This window comes from Salmo salar, chromosome 12 (assembly GCF_965601325.2).
Source record: "Salmo salar chromosome 12, fSalSal1, whole genome shotgun sequence".
Lineage (NCBI taxonomy): Eukaryota > Metazoa > Chordata > Actinopteri > Salmoniformes > Salmonidae > Salmo > Salmo salar.
Genome location: NC_138302.1, coordinates 8,926,600 through 8,946,533, shown reverse-complemented (window position 1 = coordinate 8,946,533; position 19,934 = coordinate 8,926,600). Strand labels below are relative to the sequence as shown.

The 19,934-nt window shown below is 41.1% G+C and overlaps 2 protein-coding genes across 2 annotated transcripts; both read right to left on the bottom strand.

Moving 5' to 3' along the window:
- LOC106564084 (uncharacterized) lies at positions 1–6,929 on the bottom strand. The gene is made up of 2 exons (XM_082958531.1): positions 5,976–6,929; positions 1–3,594 (listed from the first exon to the last, which is right to left on the bottom strand). Exons 1-2 carry the CDS (start codon positions 6,592–6,594, stop codon positions 2,348–2,350), a joined length of 1,866 nt encoding a protein of 621 aa, XP_082814657.1. The 5' UTR covers positions 6,595–6,929; the 3' UTR covers positions 1–2,347.
- A 6,673-nt stretch (positions 6,930–13,602) lies between these two features.
- Positions 13,603–17,792, bottom strand: LOC123725390 (uncharacterized). Its single transcript, XM_045690598.2, has 2 exons — positions 17,015–17,792; positions 13,603–14,678 (listed from the first exon to the last, which is right to left on the bottom strand). Exons 1-2 carry the CDS (start codon positions 17,418–17,420, stop codon positions 13,930–13,932), a joined length of 1,155 nt encoding a protein of 384 aa, XP_045546554.1. The 5' UTR covers positions 17,421–17,792; the 3' UTR covers positions 13,603–13,929.
- Between the last annotated feature and the right edge of the window lie 2,142 nt (positions 17,793–19,934).

Below are 19,934 nucleotides of genomic sequence, written 5' to 3'. Positions count from 1 at the left end.
CCCCCCCCCCTTAAAATATTTAGATGCACTATTGTAAAGTGGTTGTTCCACTGGATATCATAAGGTGAATGCACCATTTTGTAAGTCGCTCTGGATAAGAGCGTCTGCTAAATGACTTAAATGTAATGTAAATGTAAGTTGGAAGTTTACATACACCTTAGCCAAATACATTTAAACTCAGTTTTTCACAATTCCTGACATTTAATCCTAGTAAAACTTCCCTGTCTTAGGTAAGTTAGGATCAACACTTTATTTTAAGAATGTGAAATGCCAGAATAATAGTAGAGAGAATGATTTATTTCAGCTTTAATTTATTTCATCACATTCCCAGTGGGTCAGAAGTTTACATACACTCAATTAGTATTTGGTAGCATTGCCTTTAAATTGTTTAACTTGGGTCAAACGTTTCGAGTAGCCTTCCACAAGCTTCCCACAATAAGTTGGGTGAATTTTGGCCCATTCCTCCTGACAGAGCTGGTGTAACTGGGTCAGGTTTGTAGGCTTCCTTGATCGCACACGCTTTTTCAGTTCTGCCCACCATTTTCTATAGGATTGAGGTCAGGGCTTTGTGAAGGCCTCTCCAATACCTTGACTTTGTTGTCCTGAACCTCTCTGGGCTAGGTGGGACGAAATTGCCACAACTTTGGAAGTATGCTTAGGGTCATTGTCCATTTGGAAAACCCATTTGCAACCAAGCTTTAACTTCCTGACTGATGTCTTGAGATGTTGCTTCAATATATCCACATCATTTTCTTTCCTCATGATGCCATCTACTTTGTGAAGTGCACCAGTCCTTCCTGCAGCAAAGCACCCCCACAACATGATGCTGCCACCCCCGTGCTTCATGGTTGGGATATTGTTCTTCGGCTTGCAAGCCTCCCCCTTTTTCCTCCAAACATAACGTTGGTCATTAGGGCCAAACAGTTCTATTTTTGTTTCATCAGACCAGAGGACATTTCTCCAAAAAGTACGATCTTTGTCCCCATGTGCAATTGCAAACCGTAGTCTGACTTTTTTTATGGCGGTTTTGGAGCAGTGGCTTCTTCCTTGCTGAGCGACCTTTCAGGTTATTTCGATATAGGACTCGTTTTCCTGTGGATATAGATACTTTTGTACCTGTTTCCTCCAGCATCTTCACAAGGTCCTTTGCTGTTGTTCTGGGATTGATTTGCATTTTTCGCAACAAAGTACATTCATCTCTAGGAGACAGAACGTGTCTCCTTCCTGAGCGGTATGACGGCTGCATGGTCCCATGGTGTTTATACTTGCGTACTATTGTTTGTGCAGATGAACGTGGTACCTTCAGGCATTTGGAAATTGCTCCCAAGGATGAACCAGACTTGTGGAGGTCTACAATTTTTTTTCTGAGATTTTCTCATGATGTCAAGCTTAGAGGCACTGAGTTTGAAGGTAGACCTTGAAATACATCCACAGGTACACCTCCAATTGACTCAAATGATGTCAACTAGCCTATCAGAAGCTTCTAAAGCCATGACATCATTTTCTGAAATTTTCCAAGCTGTTTAAAGGCACAGTCAACTTAGTGTATGTAAACTTCTGACTATAAGTGAAATAATCTATCTGTAAACAATTGTTGGAAAAATTACTTTTGTCATGCACAAAGTAGATGTCCTAACCGACTTTCCAAAACTATAGTTTGTTAAGAAATTTGTGGAGTGGTTGAAAAATGAGTTTTAATGACTACAACCTAAGTGTATGTAAACTTCTGACTTCAACTGTATACAGTACCAGTCAAAAGTGTGGACACACCTACTCATTCAAACCCTACTCAAGGGTTTTTCTTTATTTTTACTATTTTCTACATTGTAGAATAATAGTGAAGACATCAAAACTATGAAATAACACATATGGAATCATGTAGTCACCAAAAAAGTGTTAAACAAATCAAAATATATTTTATATTTGAGATTCTTCAAAGTAGCCACGCTTTGCCTTGATGACAGCTTTGCACACTCTTGGCATTCTCTCAACCAGCTTTTTCCCTCATCAATCTACACACACAAAAAAATATGACATTTACATAAGTATTCAGACCCTTTACTCAGTACTTTGTTGAAGTCCATTTGGCAGCGATTACAGCCTCAAGTCTTCTTGTGTGTGACGCTACAAGTTGGGCACTCCTGTATTTGGGGAGTTTCTCCTATTCTTCACAGCAGATCCTCTCAAGCTCTGCCAGTAAAAATAAAGAAAATCCTTGAATGAGTAGGTGTGTCCAAACTTTTGACTGGTACTGTATGTCAAAACACAGCCTCTCTATTCTCTCATGTGATTGCAGGTCCTCTGACTGGGAAAATGTCTTTCCACAATGAGAACATTGGAAAGGCTTCTATCCTGTGTGTGTTCCTTCATGCCTTTTCAGGTTCACTAACTGGGTAAAACTCTTTCCACATTGGGAGCATTGGAAAGGCTTCTCTCCTGTGTGTGTCATCTCATGCTTTTTCAGTGTCCCTAAATAGGTAAAACTCTTCCCACACAGGGAGCAGTGGAAAGGCTTCTCTCCTGTGTGTATTCTCTCATGCATTTTCAAGTTCCCTAAGCAGGCAAAACTTTTTCCACACTGGGAGCATGGGAAAGGCTTATCTCCTGTGTGTGTACGCTCATGTGATTTCAGGTCCCCTTGCTGGGTAAAGCTCTTTCCACAGTCTAAGCAGTGGTAAGGCTTCTCCCCTGTGTGTGTTCTCAAATGCCTATTCAGGTTCCCTAACCGGGTAAAACTCTTTCCACACTGAGAACATTGGAAAGCCCTTTCTGCTAAGTGTGTTTTCTCATGTGATTTCAGGTCCCGTGATGAGAAAAATGTATTTCCACACTGGGAGCATTGATATGGCTTCTCTCCAGTGTGTGTTCTTTCATGCCTTTTCAGGTTCACTAACTGGGTAAAACGCTTACCGCACAAGGAGCAGTGGAAAGGCTTCTCTCCGGTGTGTGTTCCTTCATGCCTTTTCAGGTTCACTAACTGGGTAAAACTCTTTCCACATTGGGAGCATTGGAAAGGCTTCTCTCCTGTGTGTGTCAACTCATGCTTTTTTAGTGTCACTAAATAGGTAAAACTGTTCCCACACAGGGAGCAGTGGAAAGGCTTCTCTCCTGTGTGTATTCTCTCATGCATTTTCAAGTTCCCTAACCAGGTAAAACTCTTTCCACACAGGGAGCAGTGGAAAGGCTTCTCCCCTGTGTGTGTTCTCAAATGCATATTCAGATTCCCTGACCGGGTAAATCTCTTTCCACACTGAGAGCATTGGAAAGGCCTTTCTCCTAAGTGTGTTCTCTCATGTGATTTAAGGACCCCTGATGAGTAAAAGAAAAAATCGCACTGGGAGCATTGATATGGCATCTCTCCAGTGTGTGTTCTTGCATGCACTTTTAGATGGCCTGAGTGTCTAAAACCCTTTCCACACTGGGAGCAGTAGAAAAGGTTCTCTCCTGTGTGTGTTTTCTTATGTTCTATCAGGTGCCCTGACCTGATAAATCTCTTTCCACACTGGGAGCAGTGGTGTGGTCTTACTGGTTTGGATGTCTTTGTGGCTGCTTCTTCTGAAGGACTCTTCCCACTGTGAGAGTCTGGTCTCTCTTCTGTCAAAGACAAACATAGTATTTGGTTAAAAAGAGAGCTGAATGAAACCTCCACATGATACAATTCAACTAGCCAGCTAACTAGCCAGCTAAAACTCACTTTGCTAACTATCTAGTAAGCTAGCAATGACCCATGCTGGTTTGTTTCCAGGGAAAAAGAATTAGAACATGTTGCTATGGTGAATCCATTGACACGTGTCACTAACCATAGTTTAGTGATTTAACCTTACATGAACTAATCCAGGTTTAAAATTAAGTGGTGCAACACATCTCTGATTAATTATAAATCTAGATTTACAAACTTTAGATTAGGTTGCTCTGGATAATAGTATCTCCTAAAATGTAAAAATGTATATGAGGAAACTTTGTACAGTTGGCTAGAAATAGTGGCGAGTAGACCTATGGTACTTTTTTCTCCAACACACGTAGGCCTACCTAGCGAAATTAGCTAACATTAGCCCCTTTTCAGCATTGTTTTTAAAAACACTCCTGAGTCAATTTCCACAGCCCAGCGGAAAACGAATTAGCATTAAAAAAAATCCACATAAAAATCTGTTTAAACTATATACTGTATCTTAATAGTGTTTAATCGCAATGGCTGCTGACAAAACATGAAAGGCTAAATAGATTTATTGACCACGTCAAATTGGCTACCTAAGCTAATAACAGATCATGTCAATATGGATAGCTAGCTAGCTAATAACAGATTATGTCATTATGGCTAGTTAACAAGCTAATAACAGCTTACGTCAATATGGCTAGTTAACTAGCTAACTTTCAGGGGATAAACTAGATGGCTATATTTGCTTGCCATCTATAGTGGTGATGACAGTTGGTCCGACTGACAACTTTACCAGGAGGACTTGCCGATGTCAAACTCTTTCCAAAAGCCTAATCTCTGATGAAGCAAGCTAAATGACACGTTGTTTGCTTAGCTAATGGATCTGGCTACCCTCACATATCTGAAAATACATGATCCATTGATGTTTACTGATCATGAAAAGCATGCCGTTACTGCTGTTTAACTCTGATAGAGATACATGTGGAATAATCAGAAATGTGTAGTTCTGACTAGGCGCTTAAGAGGTGATGATATTAAAACCAAATAGTTATAACATTTATTTACCAATCCCCTGAATACGGCACGTAGTTGTCAAGGGTTTTAGTGGAGCTGAGGTCTCCTTACCTCCCAGCAGCCAAATTGAACACTCGGCACCATATTGTGACGTTTTATTGATAACGACCTATTAAATTACTAGAGAGGCTATTTCATAAACCCTCAAAGTTCCATATTTCTATTGACTCAGTCTGTCTTACCTTATAGGCCTAACTCAATATTAAGGACCTAACAACACCATAGATGTTTTAAAAACAAATAATATAGAGCTTCAAATCATGTTTGTTTTAAAAATAATAATAATGTTTTCATGGGATGTTGAGTTTTGAGACTGAACAAAGCACTACAAAAATAGATATTCAGAGATGTTTTGGCTTAAATGTGAAAAATATATCCTAAATAGGAGAATTAGATCCATTGTTAATGTTTGTGAATTGCCCCTAGCTCTGGATCATGACTCAGTTCCAATAGATTGCAGATAAGAGTAATTTGATCATGACTCAGTTCCATTACATTACACATAAGAGCCATTTGATCATGACTCAGTTCCATTACATTACACATAAGAGCCATTTGATCATGACTCAGTTCCATTACATTACACATAAGAGTAATTGAGTTTTGTTAAGAGCCCTGATGCTCACACTAACACACATTGGTTTTGGTAGAAATAAGGACCATATCTTTCATATCAGCAAGAAATAATAAATTAAAAACAACTAAAAGGTTCAATAGAAACACACCTTTATAGGGTTTGTGTTCCCACACGGCCATATCATATCATGTTACAGCAGCGTGTTTACAGAAAACAGACGGAAGACAGCGTGGACTACATGCTCTAGTTAGCTATATGCATCTCCGAACACCAGTGTGTAAACGGGAAGACTGAAGCCACAAACGTAACCGGTTAAAACAGTAAGTGTGTATTTCACATTTGTGAAATTATTTTTGATGTGATGATATGAAAGTCGAGAGACTTGTGTTTCTAGAACCGTACCGCAATTGAGAATCGATTCACGTTTCAATTGAGTATTTGGTTCTTTTTGGCTTCCAGAGCCAATTTGCCTGGATAACAGAACATGTCCTTGGACTGTAAGGAGTAACAGACTGCTTTAGTTCATTATAGGGCTAGGTTGCCCCCAGTCTTTCTAGCTTTAACAATGCCTACAGAATAAAATTATTAAAGTGTATAACTTCAGTAGAATACCCCTCTAAAACCACACAGCTGCAGAATTTGTGCCCCTGTTTTTAAGACAGTACTCACTGGTGTTCATCAGATCTCCAGTCTCCTCCTTCTCTTCCACTCTCAAAGCTTCCTCCTCCTCCTCTTTCACTAAAACATCCTCTTCCACCCTGAAAGCTCCGTCCTCTTCTTTCACTATAACATCATCTTCTTCATTCAATGTGGTATCTTTCTCCTCTTCTTCATTCCATGTGATAGCTTTCTCCTCTTCTTCATTCAATGTGATAGCTTTCTCCTCTTCTTCATTCAATGTGATAGCTTTCTCCTCTTCTTCATTCAATGTGATAGCTTTCTCCTCTTCTTCATTCAATGTGATAGCTTTCTCCTCCTCTTCTTTCAATGTGATAGCTTTCTCCTCCTCTTCTTTCACTGAAACAGCCTCTTCCTCTTTCACCCTGAAAGCTTCTTCCTCTTCTTTCACTGTAACATCATCTTCCTCTTTCAATGTCATAGCTTTCTCCTCCTCTTCTTCTTTCATTCCAAAAGCTTCTTTATCTTCTTTTTTGACAGTCATCTCCTCCTCCTCCTTCACTGTGATATCCTCCTCTTCCTCTTTCACGACAATGTTCAGTCCCAGAGCTTCTTTCTCGGGCCAGCAGACCTCTTCTTTAGCAGGGGGGAAGTAGCTTATTGAGCTCATGGTCTGGGATGTTAGCTAGCTAATAAGCATTAGGGAAAGGGAACGGGGGATACCTAGTCAGTTGTACAACTGAATGACTTCAACTGAAATGTGTCTTCTGCGCCCGGGGAACAGTGGGTTAACTGTCTTGCTCAGGGGCAGAACTGCGATTAGCCTATAGTGCTCGGCTATCTTAACCAGAGCTGACTAACAACGTCAATATGAAATGAATCAGCTTTATACGCAGACAGTGTGTTTAAAACGCTGAGGTTAATACCTATATAATGGTCCAAAGAGCTCCAATGTTTTGGTTTTATGTTTGCTGGTAAGCTACGGAGGTTGTTGAATCAGTAGCCATGTTGTTGTTTTTTGAAAAGTAAGCGCCCGGTCCACTAGGTTATACGTCACGCAAGAAGCATCACTTGAAATACACCCATCGCCCTCTGCTGACTGGAGTGAGTAACGCAGTTTAAGAAAATATTCACTACATTGTTTATTCCGGCAAATAATGTCATAAGAAGTCATTTCAAAACAACCAGATGACATGTGTTCTCTTACTTCTTACAGATATGCTTTCCACTAGACATATTTAGACCTGAGGGGTACAACAAAGCAGAATCAATGAGTTAGCCAGCAGTAATTGTAAATAAGAATTTGTTCTGAATTGGTAATACTTTCCTCTATGCAGATTTAGACCTGAAAGGGATTCAACAAAGCAAGATCAATGAGATAATTAGCTAACTTGCCTAATTATTATGGGGATATGTTTTAATATATTTTTCAAAATAAACTTGAAATTTCCATGGTCTCTAACTGAATAACCAAAACAACCAAAAACGCATATCTAAGTTTAGTATTGTTTTTTTTTTTATAAATCAGAAATTCAATAGTAACTTCTGGTTCTTTATTAAAGTCAGCTGGATAACTTATTGATCCTGCTTAGTAGCATACTCATTTGAATATGGAATTGGACAATATTGATCTGTCTTTTTTTCACCTCTACATGAAACCATGTGTGTATTAGGTAGTTGTTGTGGAAACCATGTGTGTATTAGGTAGTTGTTGTGGAAACCATGTGTGTATTAGGTAGTTGTTGTGGAAACCATGTGTGTATTAGGTAGTTGTTGTGGAACTGTTAGATTACTTGTTTGATATTGCTGCCGCTGTCGGAACTAGAAGCACAAGCATTTCCTCTACACTCGCATTAACATCTGCTAACCATGTGTATGTGACCAATAACATTTAATTTGATGTTGTCCCTTTAAAGCCACACTCTGTGGTCCTCTGTAGCTCAGCTGATAGAGCATGGCACTTCCAACGCCAGGACAGTGGGTCCCATTCCCAATATGTCAAATGTATTCACACATGACCGGAAGTCACTTTAGATAAAAGAGTCTTTATTATATTATTATATTATGAGATCCAAATGGAAACAATAGAGGAAGAGGCATCAGATGCAGAACGCTCTTGATTATCTGTTGTGCTGGAGGAACAAACCATTAACACACACTCTTGATTATCTGTAGTGCTGGAGGAACAAACCATTAATACACGCACACACACACCACCCACACACACACACACACACACACACACACACACACACACACACACACACACACAGAGAAAATTTACAAAGCCAGAGTTTGAAAATTATCATTTAATCACAGAGCGTATATATTGAAAGTGACATACTCCATATTCAAACTGACGTCCTCCATATTCAAACTGACGTACTTCATATTCAAACTGACGTACTCCATATTCAAACTGAGGTCCTCCATATTCAAACTGACGTCCTCCATATTCAAACTGACGTCCTCCATATTCAAACTGACGTACTCCATATTCAAACTGACGTCCTCCATATTCAAACTGACGTCCTCCATATTCAAACTGACCTACTCCATATTCAAACTGACGTACTCCATATTCAAACTGACATCCATATTAAATTCATATTTTAAGTTACAAATGTATCTTTGAGTACACCTTGTACAATTTCATTTCAAACAAAAATACATTCTCAGTCAAAAATAGACAAGTGTTGGAGCACTGTGTGTGTGTTAATTCAAGTTTACAGTGCATTCCAAAAGTATTCACACCCATTGACTTTTTCCACGTTTTGTTGTGTTACAGCCTGAATTGAAAATGAATTAAATGTAGATTTTGTGTCATTGAACTACACACAATAACCCAGAATGTCAAAGTGGAATTATGTTTTTTTAAATGTTTACGAATTAATAAATTATGAAGAGCAGAAATGTCTTGAGTCCATAAGTATTCAAACCCTTTGTTATGGCAAGCCTAAATAAGTTCAGGAGTAACTAGTTAGATAATAAGTTGCATGGACTCCGTGTACAATAATAGTGTTTAACATGATTTTTGAATGGCTACCTCATCTCTGTACCCCACACATACAATTATCTGTAAGGTCCCTCAGTCGAGCATCGAATTTCAAACACAGATTCAACCACAAAGACCAGGGAGGTTTTCCAATGCCTCGCATAGAAGGGCACCTACTGGTAGTTGGGTAAATATTAAAAAGCAGACATTGAATATACCTTTGAGCCTTGTGAAGTTGTTAATTATATTTTGTAGAGTGTATTAATACACCCAGTCACCACAAAGATACAGACGTCCTTCCTAACTCAACTGCCAGAGAGAAAGGAAACCACTCAGGGATTTCACCATGAGGCCAATGGTGACTTTAAAACAGTTAGAGTTTAATGGCTGTGATAGGAGAAAACAGAGGATGGATCAACAACATTGTAGTTACTCACAATACTAACCTAAATGACAGAGTGAAAAGAAGGAAGCTTGTACAGAATACAAATATTCCAAAACATGCATCCTGTTTGCAATAAGGCACTAAAGTAATACTGCAACAAAAAAAAGGAAAATAAATTAACATTTTGTCCTGAATAAGAAGCATTATGTTTGTGGCAAATCCAATACAACACATCACTGAGTACCACTCTCCATATTTTCAAGTATTGTGGTGGCTGTATCATGTTATGGGTATGCTTGTTATCGGCAAGGACTAGGGAGTTTTTTAGGATACAAAAGAAAAGAAATAGAGCTAAGCACAGGCAAAATCCCAGAGGAAAACCTGGTTCAGTCTGCTTTCCAGCAGACACTGGGAGCCAAATCCACCTTTCAGCAGGATAATAACAGCCAAATATACACTGGAGTTACTTACCAAGACAACATTGAATGTTCCTGAGTGGCCTAGTTACAGTTTAAACTTAAATCGGCCTGAAAATCTATGGCAAGACTTGACAGAGCTTGAATAATAAATAAAAAAATAATGGGCAAATAATGTACAATCCAGGTTTGCAAAGCTCTTAGATACTTACCCAGAAAAACTGAAAGCTGTAATCACTGCCAAAGGTGATTCTAACATTTATTGATTAAGGGGGTTGAATACTTATCTAATCAAGAAATGTATTTTATTGAAAAAACAACAATTAAACAATTAAATCCCTTTTTATGCCACTTTGTAACACAACAAAATGTGGAAAAAGTCAAGGGGTGTGAATACTTTGAGGACACTGTATGTGATATGCAAAATCTCTTTCCACACTCTTCCCTAGTGATATTTCAGGTTCCCTGACTGGGTAAATATATTTTGGGAGAAAGATATTTTTCTCTGCTGTGTGGATTCTTTCAAGGCTTCTCTCCTGTGTGTGTCATCTCATGTGTTTTCAGGCTCCATAACTCCATAATTATTTCCTGGGAACATTGGAAAGTCTTCTCTCCTGTGTTTATTCTCTTATGTGATTTCAGGCCCCCCTTAATGGTTAAACTCTTTTCACACTGGGAGTAGTGGTTTCGTCTAGCTGGTTTGGATGTCTCTGGCTGGGGTTTCACTGAGTCTGATCTTTCTCCTGCCAAAGACAAACAGTGTTTGTTTAGACAGAAAGACCTGAATGAAAACTCTACATGATCCCTCCCGTAAACATTTGCATTTGATGTGTTTTCTGAGTGAGGGGAATGCTGTAAATCAAGAGGCATGCTGTAAAGCAAAGCCCTAACACTGTAAGACCATATTTTATATATTAGCTGGTCATGTTGGCAATAGAATAAGTTGTCAATAGTGGCCTACCTGATTACGATTTCATAATGGAATTTTTGTTGGGATTGCGTAAACAACAGATATTGTGTGTTTCTGGGGACGTAGGGCTGTGTTCCAAACAGAAAACTACAAGTGTACTCCCTTCAGTTCCTCAACAGCACAACTAGGAGAGCTCCAAAAAGCACTTCATAGTTGAAGGCTCTTTCCTTGAGTCATAAAAGTGCAATAGAATGACTTAGGAACTGTGCACAGAGAGGTGTGTGGCCACTTGGAGGCACCAGGTAGACCTCTCACTCAAACCCTTGCAGTCTATTTTTTTTAACATTGCACCTACCCCAAAATGTTCATGAATATTCTTATGTTACTGACGGGTATCCACAGTATTTTCAGATGTTGTTATTGACAAATGCTGCAAAAACTACAGTAAATGTAAAAGGCACACGAAATCACCAGTGTTGATTCCTCACCACTGTAATGTTTGGATTCAGTCTTGTGTCAGGTGAAGCGTTGAGTCCTCACCACTGTATGTTTGGATTCAGTCTTATGTCAGGTGAAGGGTGAGTCCTCACCACTGTAATGTTTGGATTCAGTCTTGTGTCAGGTGAAGCGTTGAGTCCTCACCACTGTAATGTTTGGATTCAGTCTTGTGTCAGGTGAAGGGTTGAGTCCTCACCACTGTAATGTTTGGATTCAGTCTTGTGTCAGGTGAAGCGTTGAGTCCTCACCACTGTAATGTTTGGATTCAGTCTTGTGTCAGGTGAAGCGTTGAGTCCTCACCACTGTAATGTTTGGATTCAGTCTTATGTCAGGTGAAGCGTTGAGTCCTCACCACTGTAATGTTTGGATTCAGTCTTGTGTCAGGTGAAGGGTTGAGTCCTCACCACTGTAATGTTTGGATTCAGTCTTGTGTCAGGTGAAGGGTTGAGTCCTCACCACTGTAATGTTTGGATTCAGTCTTGTGTCAGGTGAAGGGTTGAGTCCTCACCACTGTAATGTTTGGATTCAGTCTTGTGTCAGGTAAAGGGTTGAGTCCCTCACCACTGTAATGTTTGGATTCAGTCTTGTGTCAGGTGAAGCGTTGAGTCCTCACCACTGTAATGTTTGGATTCAGTCTTGTGTCAGGTGAAGGGTTGAGTCCTCACCACTGTAATGTTTGGATTCAGTCTTGTGTCAGGTGAAGGGTTGAGTCCTCACCACTGTAATGTTTGGATTCAGTCTTATGTCAGGTGAAGGGTTGAGTCCTCACCACTGTAATGTTTGGATTCAGTCTTATGTCAGGTGAAGGGTTGAGTCCTCACCACTGTAATGTTTGGATTCAGTCTTGTGTCAGGTGAAGGGTTGAGTCCTCACCACTGTAATGTTTGGATTCAGTCTTGTGTCAGGTGAAGCGTTGAGTCCTCACCACTGTAATGTTTGGATTCAGTCTTGTGTCAGGTGAAGCGTCGAGTCCTCACCTTTGGTCTGATAATTTCCCCATGTTCTCCAAATTGTTGTCTTTTAATTGCTACCATGGGCATATGCTTATTATATTTCTTCTGTTAGAAACATTTCCATCTGGCCCAATCTACACAGGACAATTTCCACCAGTCTAAAGGGTTGAACCAACTTTGTATTTTTCCCCAGAACAATCACATGATGTCATTTCATCTTGTTTATAAAAAAAAAAAAAAAAAAACATTATGTAAAAGTACGATGTCAAAAATGCCTATCTTCTCCCTTGGATTGAACTGTAGCCTAGTTGCATAACGTAGAGTACTAACCTGTGGTCCACGGTGGTACTGCAGGTGATCAGCTAATGTTATTTTAATTTGATTTTTTTACCAGTTGGGAGTGTACAAAACATTAAGGATCCCCCCCCCCCCCCCCCCTTCAGAACAGACTCAATTCGTCGGGGCATGAACTTTACAAGGTGTCAAAAGCATTCCACAGGGGTGCTGGCACATGTTGACTCCAATGCTTCCCACAGTTGTGTCAAGTTGGGTGGATGTCCTTTGGTTGGTGGACCATTCTTGATACACATGAGAAACTGTTGAACGTGGAAAAACCAAGCAGCGTTGCAGTTCTTGACACAAACCGGTGCGCTTGGCACCTACTACCATACCCTGTTCATAGGCCCTTAAATCTTTTGCCTTGCCCATTAACCCTTTCAATGGCACACATTCACAATCCATGTCTCAATTGTCTCAAGGCTTAAAAATCCTTCTTTAACCTGTCTCCTCCCCTTCATCTACCCCGATTTAAGTGGATTTAACAAGTGACATCAATAAGGGATCATAGCTTTCACCTGGATTCACCTGGTCAGTCTATGTCATGGAAAGAGCAGGTGTCCTTAATGTTTTGTCCACTCAGTGTACGTCTGCCCAAAGTGTGATACATCAGGCAGATGTAGTATTGAGGGCGTTTGCACATAGGCAAGATGGCTTACATATGTATTTAGAATGCCTACATTCTACATTCTACAGTTCTACATCATTTACAAGTTGGCCAGGCATCAACAATTATTTTCTATTTTTAACTTTTACCCCTTTGGTCGCAAATGTTGTGATATCCAGTTGGTAGTTACAGTCTTGTCTCATCGCTGCAACTCCCGTACGGACGGGAGCGAGGCGAAGGTCGAGAGCCATGCGTCCTCCGAAACACGACCCTGCCAAACCGCACTGCTTCGTGACACACTGCTCGCTTTAACCCGGAAGCCAGCCGCACCAACGTGTCGGAGGAAACACTATCCCGCTGCCGACCGAAGTCAGCGTGCACTGCGCCCGGCCCGCCACAAGGAGTCGCTAGAGCACGATGGGACAAGGAAATCCCAGCCGGAAATCTCCATCTCCTCTTCCCCCTCCATCTATCTCCATCTCCTATATCCCCTCTACCCCTCCATCTCCTCTACCCCCTCCATCTATCTCCTCTATCTCGTGTTGTAGTATACCCCTCTGTAGGGCTCCAGGAATGACACACAAAGAGAGTGAGTTTAAAATGGGCAATTTAATCACAGAGCATCTACATTCTTTCTGACATACTCCATATTCAGGTCATGTGTTGAAATAAAAACACACATTTATTTTTGAGTCTGCTTTTTAGAATTTGATTTCATATCTCTTTCCACACTGAGAGCATTGATAATGTTTCTCTCAAGTGTGGACTTACATGCTCTTTCAGTTGCTTTAACCAGGTAAGTTTAAATCCACAGCGAGAGCAGTGGTAAAGCTTCTCTCCAGAGTGTATTTTTCAGGCTCCCTAACCAGATAAAACTCTTGCAACACTGGGAGCGGTGATGAAGCTCATTCTGTGTGTGTCCTCTCATGTCTTTTCATGTCCCCTAACCGGGTATAACTCTTTACACACTGAGAGCATTGGAAATGCTTCTCTCCTGAGTGTGTCCTCTTGTGTGATTTTAGGCACCATGATGAGGAAAATCTCATTTCACATTGGGAGCAGTGGTAAGGTTTCTCCCCTGTATGTATTCTCTCATGCCTTTTCATGCTCCCAAATTCTCTAAAACTCTTTTCACACTGGGAACATTGGAAAGGTTTTTCACCTTTGTGTGTCCTCTCATGCCTTTTTAAGTTCGCTAGCTGGGTAAATATCTTTTCACAGTATGAGCAGTGGTAGGGCTTCTCCCCTGTGTGTGTTCTCAAATGCCTTTTCAGGTTCCCTAACTGGATAAAACTTTTTCCACACTGGGAACATTGGTAGGGCCTCTCGGCAGAGTGTGTTCTTTTATGCTTTAGCAAGTCCCCTGATGAGAAAAAAGTATTTTCACAGTGGGAACAGTGGTAAGGTTTCTCTCTTGTGTGTGATCTCTCATGTATTTTCAGGCTCCCTAATTGGGTAAAACTCTTTCCACACTGGGAACATTGGAAAGGCTTTTCTCCTGTGTGTATTCGTTCATGTTCTTTTAGGTAACATAACCACTTAAAACTCTTTACACAGTGGGAACACTGGTGTGGTCTCACTGGTTTGGGCGTCTCTAGGTCTTGTTCCCCTGAAGGACTCTTCCTGCTGTCAGAGTGACAGTGTGGTCTCTCTCCTGCCAAGGACAAACAGTGTATTTAGGTAAATAGTAAACAGGGACCTGAATAAAACCTGCACATGATAAAACTGTCTTCCTCTGAGGTTTAATCCAGACTAGATCCCTCAATAACCTGAGGTCAGTATTTTAGGTTGTTTATTCCAAATCCAAATGATAATTTGTTGTTTTGATTCTGTCCTCTTCATCATTTCAAAAGAAACTGAAAGTCAAGATCTCAACCAAATGTCACGAAATCAGACAATAGTTGTAATAATAAAGGACATAAAATGTGGAGAGATTTCAAATCAGAACAGTCTAACATTTTAGTAATTTAGCTCTTATCCAGAGAGACTCACAGGAGCCAATAGGGTGACTTGTCTCCCTATACCTTATAGCTGAAATATTAAGGACCTAATAAAGGACTACGTGTCTCCCTATACCTTATAGCTGAAATATTAAGGACCTAATAAAGGACTGTGTCTCCCTATACCTTATAGCTGAAATATTAAGGACCTAATAAAGGACTACGTGTCTCCCTATACCTTATAGCTGAAATATTAAGGACCTAATAAAGGACTACGTGTCTCCCTATACCTTATAGCTGAAATATTAAGGACCTAATAAAGGACTACGTGTCTCCCTATACCTTATAGCTGAAATATTAAGGACCTAATAAAGGACTACGTGTCTCCCTTATAGCTGAAATATTAATGACCTAATAAAGGACTACGTGTCTCCCTTATAGCTGAAATATTAATGACCTAATAAAGGACTACGTGTCTCCCTATACCTTATAGCTGAAATATTAAGGACCTAATAAAGGACTACGTGTCTCCCTTATAGCTGAAATATTAAGGACCTAATAAAGGACTACGTGTCTCCCTATACCTTATAGCTGAAATATTAAGGACCTAATAAAGGACTACGTGTCTCCCTATACTTTATAGTATAACTAATGGGGATCCCTAATAACCCCCAGGAAGAGTAACTGCTGCCTTGGAAGGAACTAATGGATATCCATAATAAACCCCAGGAAGAGTAGCTGCTGCCTTGGCAGGAACTAATGGGGATCCCTAATAACCCCCAGGAAGAGTAGCTGCTGCCTTGGAAGGAACTAATGGGTATCCATAATAAACCCCAGGAAGAGTAGCTGCTGCCTTGGAAGGAACTAATGGGGATCCCTAATAACCCCCAGGAAGAGTAGCCGCTGCCTTGGCAGGAACTAATGGGGATCCATAATAAACCCCAGGAAGAGTAGCTGCTGCCTTGGCAGGAACTAATGGGGATCCCTAATAACCCCCAGGAAGAGTAACTGCTGCCTTGGAAGGAACTAATGGGTATCCATAATAAACCCCAGGAAGAGTAGCTGCTGCCTTGGCAGGAACTAATGGGGATCCATAATAAACCCCAGGAAGAGTAGCTGCTGCCTTGGCAGGAACTAATGGGGATCCATAATAAACCCCAGGAAGAGTAGCCGCTGCCTTGGCAGGAACTAATGGGGATCCATAATAAACCCCAGGAAGAGTAGCTGCTGCCTTGGCAGGAACTAATGGGGATCCATAATAAACCCCAGGAAGAGTAGCTGCTGCCTTGGCAGGAACTAATGGGGATCCATAATAACCCCCAGGAAGAGTAACTGCTGCCTTGGAAGGAACTAATGGGGATCCATAATAAACCCCAGGAAGAGTAGCTGCTGCCTTGGCAGGAACTAATGGGGATCCATAATGAACCCCAGGAAGAGTAGCTGCTGCCTTGGCAGGAACTAATGGGGATCCATAATAAACCCCAGGAAGAGTAGCTGCTGCCTTGGCAGGAACTAATGGGGATCCATAATAAACCCCAGGAAGAGTAGCCGCTGCCTTGGCAGGAACTAATGGGGATCCATAATAAACCCCAGGAAGAGTAGCCGCTGCCTGGGCAGCAGTTAATGGGGATCCCCAATTAAATACAAATACATAACAGCACTTACAGTTGACCAGGGAAGCTCTAGCAGGGCAGACATTTTTCGAACTGACTTGTTGGAAAGGTGCCATCCTATGACGGTGCCATGTTGAAAGTCACTGAGCTCTTCAATAAGGCCATTCTACTCCCAATGTTTGTCTATGAAGATTGCATGGCGGTTTGCTCGATTTTATTCACCTGTCAGCAACAGGTGTGGCTGAAATAGCTGAATCCACTAATTTGAAGGGGTGTCCACATACTTTTGTATACATAGTATATTATTAAACATACTTTAGAAACATGGGTATTTTGTAGACACACTTCCTCTCTGCTTACCTCATGTCAAAATAAAAGTCCCCCACAAGTTATTCCTTTTTTGTGCACACCTGCAGGACAAAATAAGCTATACTTACTGGTGTTAATCAGATCTTGATCCGTCTCCACCTCCTCTTTCACTCCCAAAACGTCTTCCTCCTCCAGTTTTATTGAGATCGCCTCCTCTTCCTCTTTCACTCTAGAAGGTTCTTCCTCTTCTTTCACTATAACATCCTCCTCCTCTTCCTTTTTTATTCTGAAATCTTCTACCTCCCCCTCTTCCACTGTGAGAGCCTCTATCTCCTCTTCCACTCCAAATGTTTTTTTATTTTCTTTGACTGTAACATGATCTTCCTCCTTTATCGTTCTGAAAGCTTCTTCCTCTCCTTTTACTGTAATATCCTCCTCTTCCTCTTTCACGACAATGTTCAGCCCCAGAGCTTCTTTCTCCGCCCAGCACACATTATCTTCTTTAGCAGGGGAGGAGTAGTTTAGTGAGCTCATGGTTGGGGTTGTCAGCTAGCTAGCTAGTTTGCATTAGCGACTAGCTTAGTGCTAGGCTGAGTAACAATTTCAACAAATTGAACAAGCAAATTACTTTTAAGTTAACTAGTATATACGTTAACAGGATTGTGTTTAAAAAGAACTTCAATGTTTCGGTTTTATGTTGGCTAGCAAGCTGCCGAAGGGGTTGAATCGGTAGCTTTGTTGTTGTTGTTGTTGTTGAAGATGTGTCCCGTCCACTAGATTATACGTCACCCAAGAAGCGCCACCTGAAAGACTCACATCGCCTGCTGCTGACTGTTGTGGGTAACGGAGTTTAGAAACAAACGCAAACAATGTCATAAAAATGTACAGACAATATTTTCCTATACACAGACTTAGACCTGAATATGAATATGTACATTATGAACTAGAATAGTAATTGATACAAAAAAAAACGTAGTTAAGCCAATGTTGACAATATAATGTCAATTTGCTTCCATGAGAGTGCAGCACTAATTACATAGGTCCATTAGCTTAAACACTTACTGTTGTGAAGGGTTATGGCACCCCTACATACATGACTCTAATTGTCTCCAATTACCAAAGGCCACACTCCTTCCCTCCACACCTGTTCCCACTCCCTTAATCACATCTCCTCTACATTTATCACTCCTGTTTCCCCATATAAGCGTTCTGATTCTTCCAGAGCACTAGTAATCCGTCATGCTTGGTGTTGCCATAGTAATCTGTCATGCTTGGTGTTGCCATAGTAATCTGTCATGCTTGGTGTTGCCATAGTAATCCGTCATGCTTGGTGTTGCCATAGTAATGGTTAATGCTTGGTGTTGCCATAGTATTGGGTCATGCTTGATTATGCCATAGTAATGTGTCATACCCCATAATGATGAAGGAAAAACAGGTTTTTAGACATATTTTAAAACAACATAAATACCTTATTTACATAAGTATTCAGACCCTTTGCTATGAGACTCACAATTGAGCTCAGGTGCATCCTGTTTCCACTGATCATCCTTGAGATGTTTCTACAACTTGATTGGATTCCACCTGTGGAAAATTGAATTGATTGGACATGATTTGGAAAGACACCCCCGTCTATATACGGTCCGTAATTGACAGTTCAGCAAAAACCAAGCCATGAGGTCGAGGGGATTGTCCGTAGGATTGTGTCGAAGCACAGATGTGGGGAAGGGTACCAAAACATTTCTGCAGCATTGAAGGTCCTTAAGAACACAGTGGCCTCCATCACTTTTAAATGGAAGAAGTTTGGAACCACCAAGACTTCCTAGTGCTGGCCGCCCGGACAAACTGAGCAATCAAGGGAGAATAGCCTTGGTCTGGGAGGTGACCAAGAACCCCATGGTCACTCTGACAGAGCTCCAGAGTTCTTCTGTGAAGATGGGAGAACCTTCCAGAAGGACAACCATCTCTGCAGCACTCCACCAATCAGGCCTTTATGGTAGAGTGGCCAGACAGAAGCCACTCCTCAGTAAAAGGCACATGAAAGCCCGCTTAGAGTTTGCCAAAAGGCACCTAAAGGACTCTCAGACCATGAAAAACAAGATTCTCTGGTCTGATAAAACCAAGATTGAAGACTTTGGCATGAATACCAAGTGTCACGTCTGGAGGAAACCTGGCACCATCCCTACGATGAAGCATGGTGGTGGCAGCATCATGCTGTGGGGATGTTTTTCAACGGCAAGAACTGGGAGACTAGTCAGGATCGAGGGAAAGATGAACAGAGCAAAGTACAGAGAGATCCTTAATGAAAACCTGCTCCAGAGTGCTCAGGACCTCAGACTGGGGCGAAGGTTCACCTTCCAACAGGACAACAACCCTAAGCACACAGCCAAGACAACACAGGAGTGGGTTCAGGACAAGTCTTTGAATGTCCTTGAGTGACCCAGCCAGAGTCCAGACTTCAACCCAATCTAACATCTCTGGAGAGACCTAAAAATAGCTGGAAAGCGACACTCACCACCCAACCTGACAGAGCTTGAGAGGATCTGCAAAGAATAATGGGAGAAACTCCCCAAATACAGGTGTGCCAAGATTGTAGCGTCATACCCAAGAAGACTCAAGACTGTAATCTATGTCAAAGGTGCTTCAACCAAGTACTGAGTAAAGGGTCTGAATACTTATGTAAATGTGATATTTCATTTTTTTATTTCTAAAAACCTGTTTTTGCTTTGTCGTTATGGGGTATAGTGTGTAGAAACAAGACATGTTTGTCCTCTACAAATAGAAGACAAATTGTGAAAGCTACTTTTATGTCTGTTATAGATTATGGGGATATTCTCCATATGCATGCTACGGCATCCACACTTAAACTGCTGGATGCTACTTATCATTGCGCACTTAGGTTTATTACAGGTGCTAGCTACAGAACTCACCACTGTGTTTTATATCAAAATGTGGGTTGGACGTCTCCCGGGTGGCGCAGTGGTCTAAGGCCATCAGGTGCCATCAGAGATTCTGGGTTCGAGCCCAGGCTCTGTCACAGCCGGCTGCGAC

Bases quoted from the DNA above. Each gene is read 5' to 3' on its own strand.
- LOC106564084 (XM_082958531.1), bottom strand. From the start codon at position 6,594: ATGAGCTCAATAAGCTACTTCCCCCCTGCTAAAGAAGAGGTCTGCTGG. The intron at 3,595-5,975 runs GTGAGTACTGTC...TGTCTTTGACAG, and splicing joins TGGAGATCTGATGAACACCA to AAGAGAGACCAGACTCTCAC.
- LOC123725390 (XM_045690598.2), bottom strand. From the start codon at position 17,420: ATGAGCTCACTAAACTACTCCTCCCCTGCTAAAGAAGATAATGTGTGC. The intron at 14,679-17,014 runs GTAAGTATAGCT...TGTCCTTGGCAG, and splicing joins TCAAGATCTGATTAACACCA to GAGAGAGACCACACTGTCAC.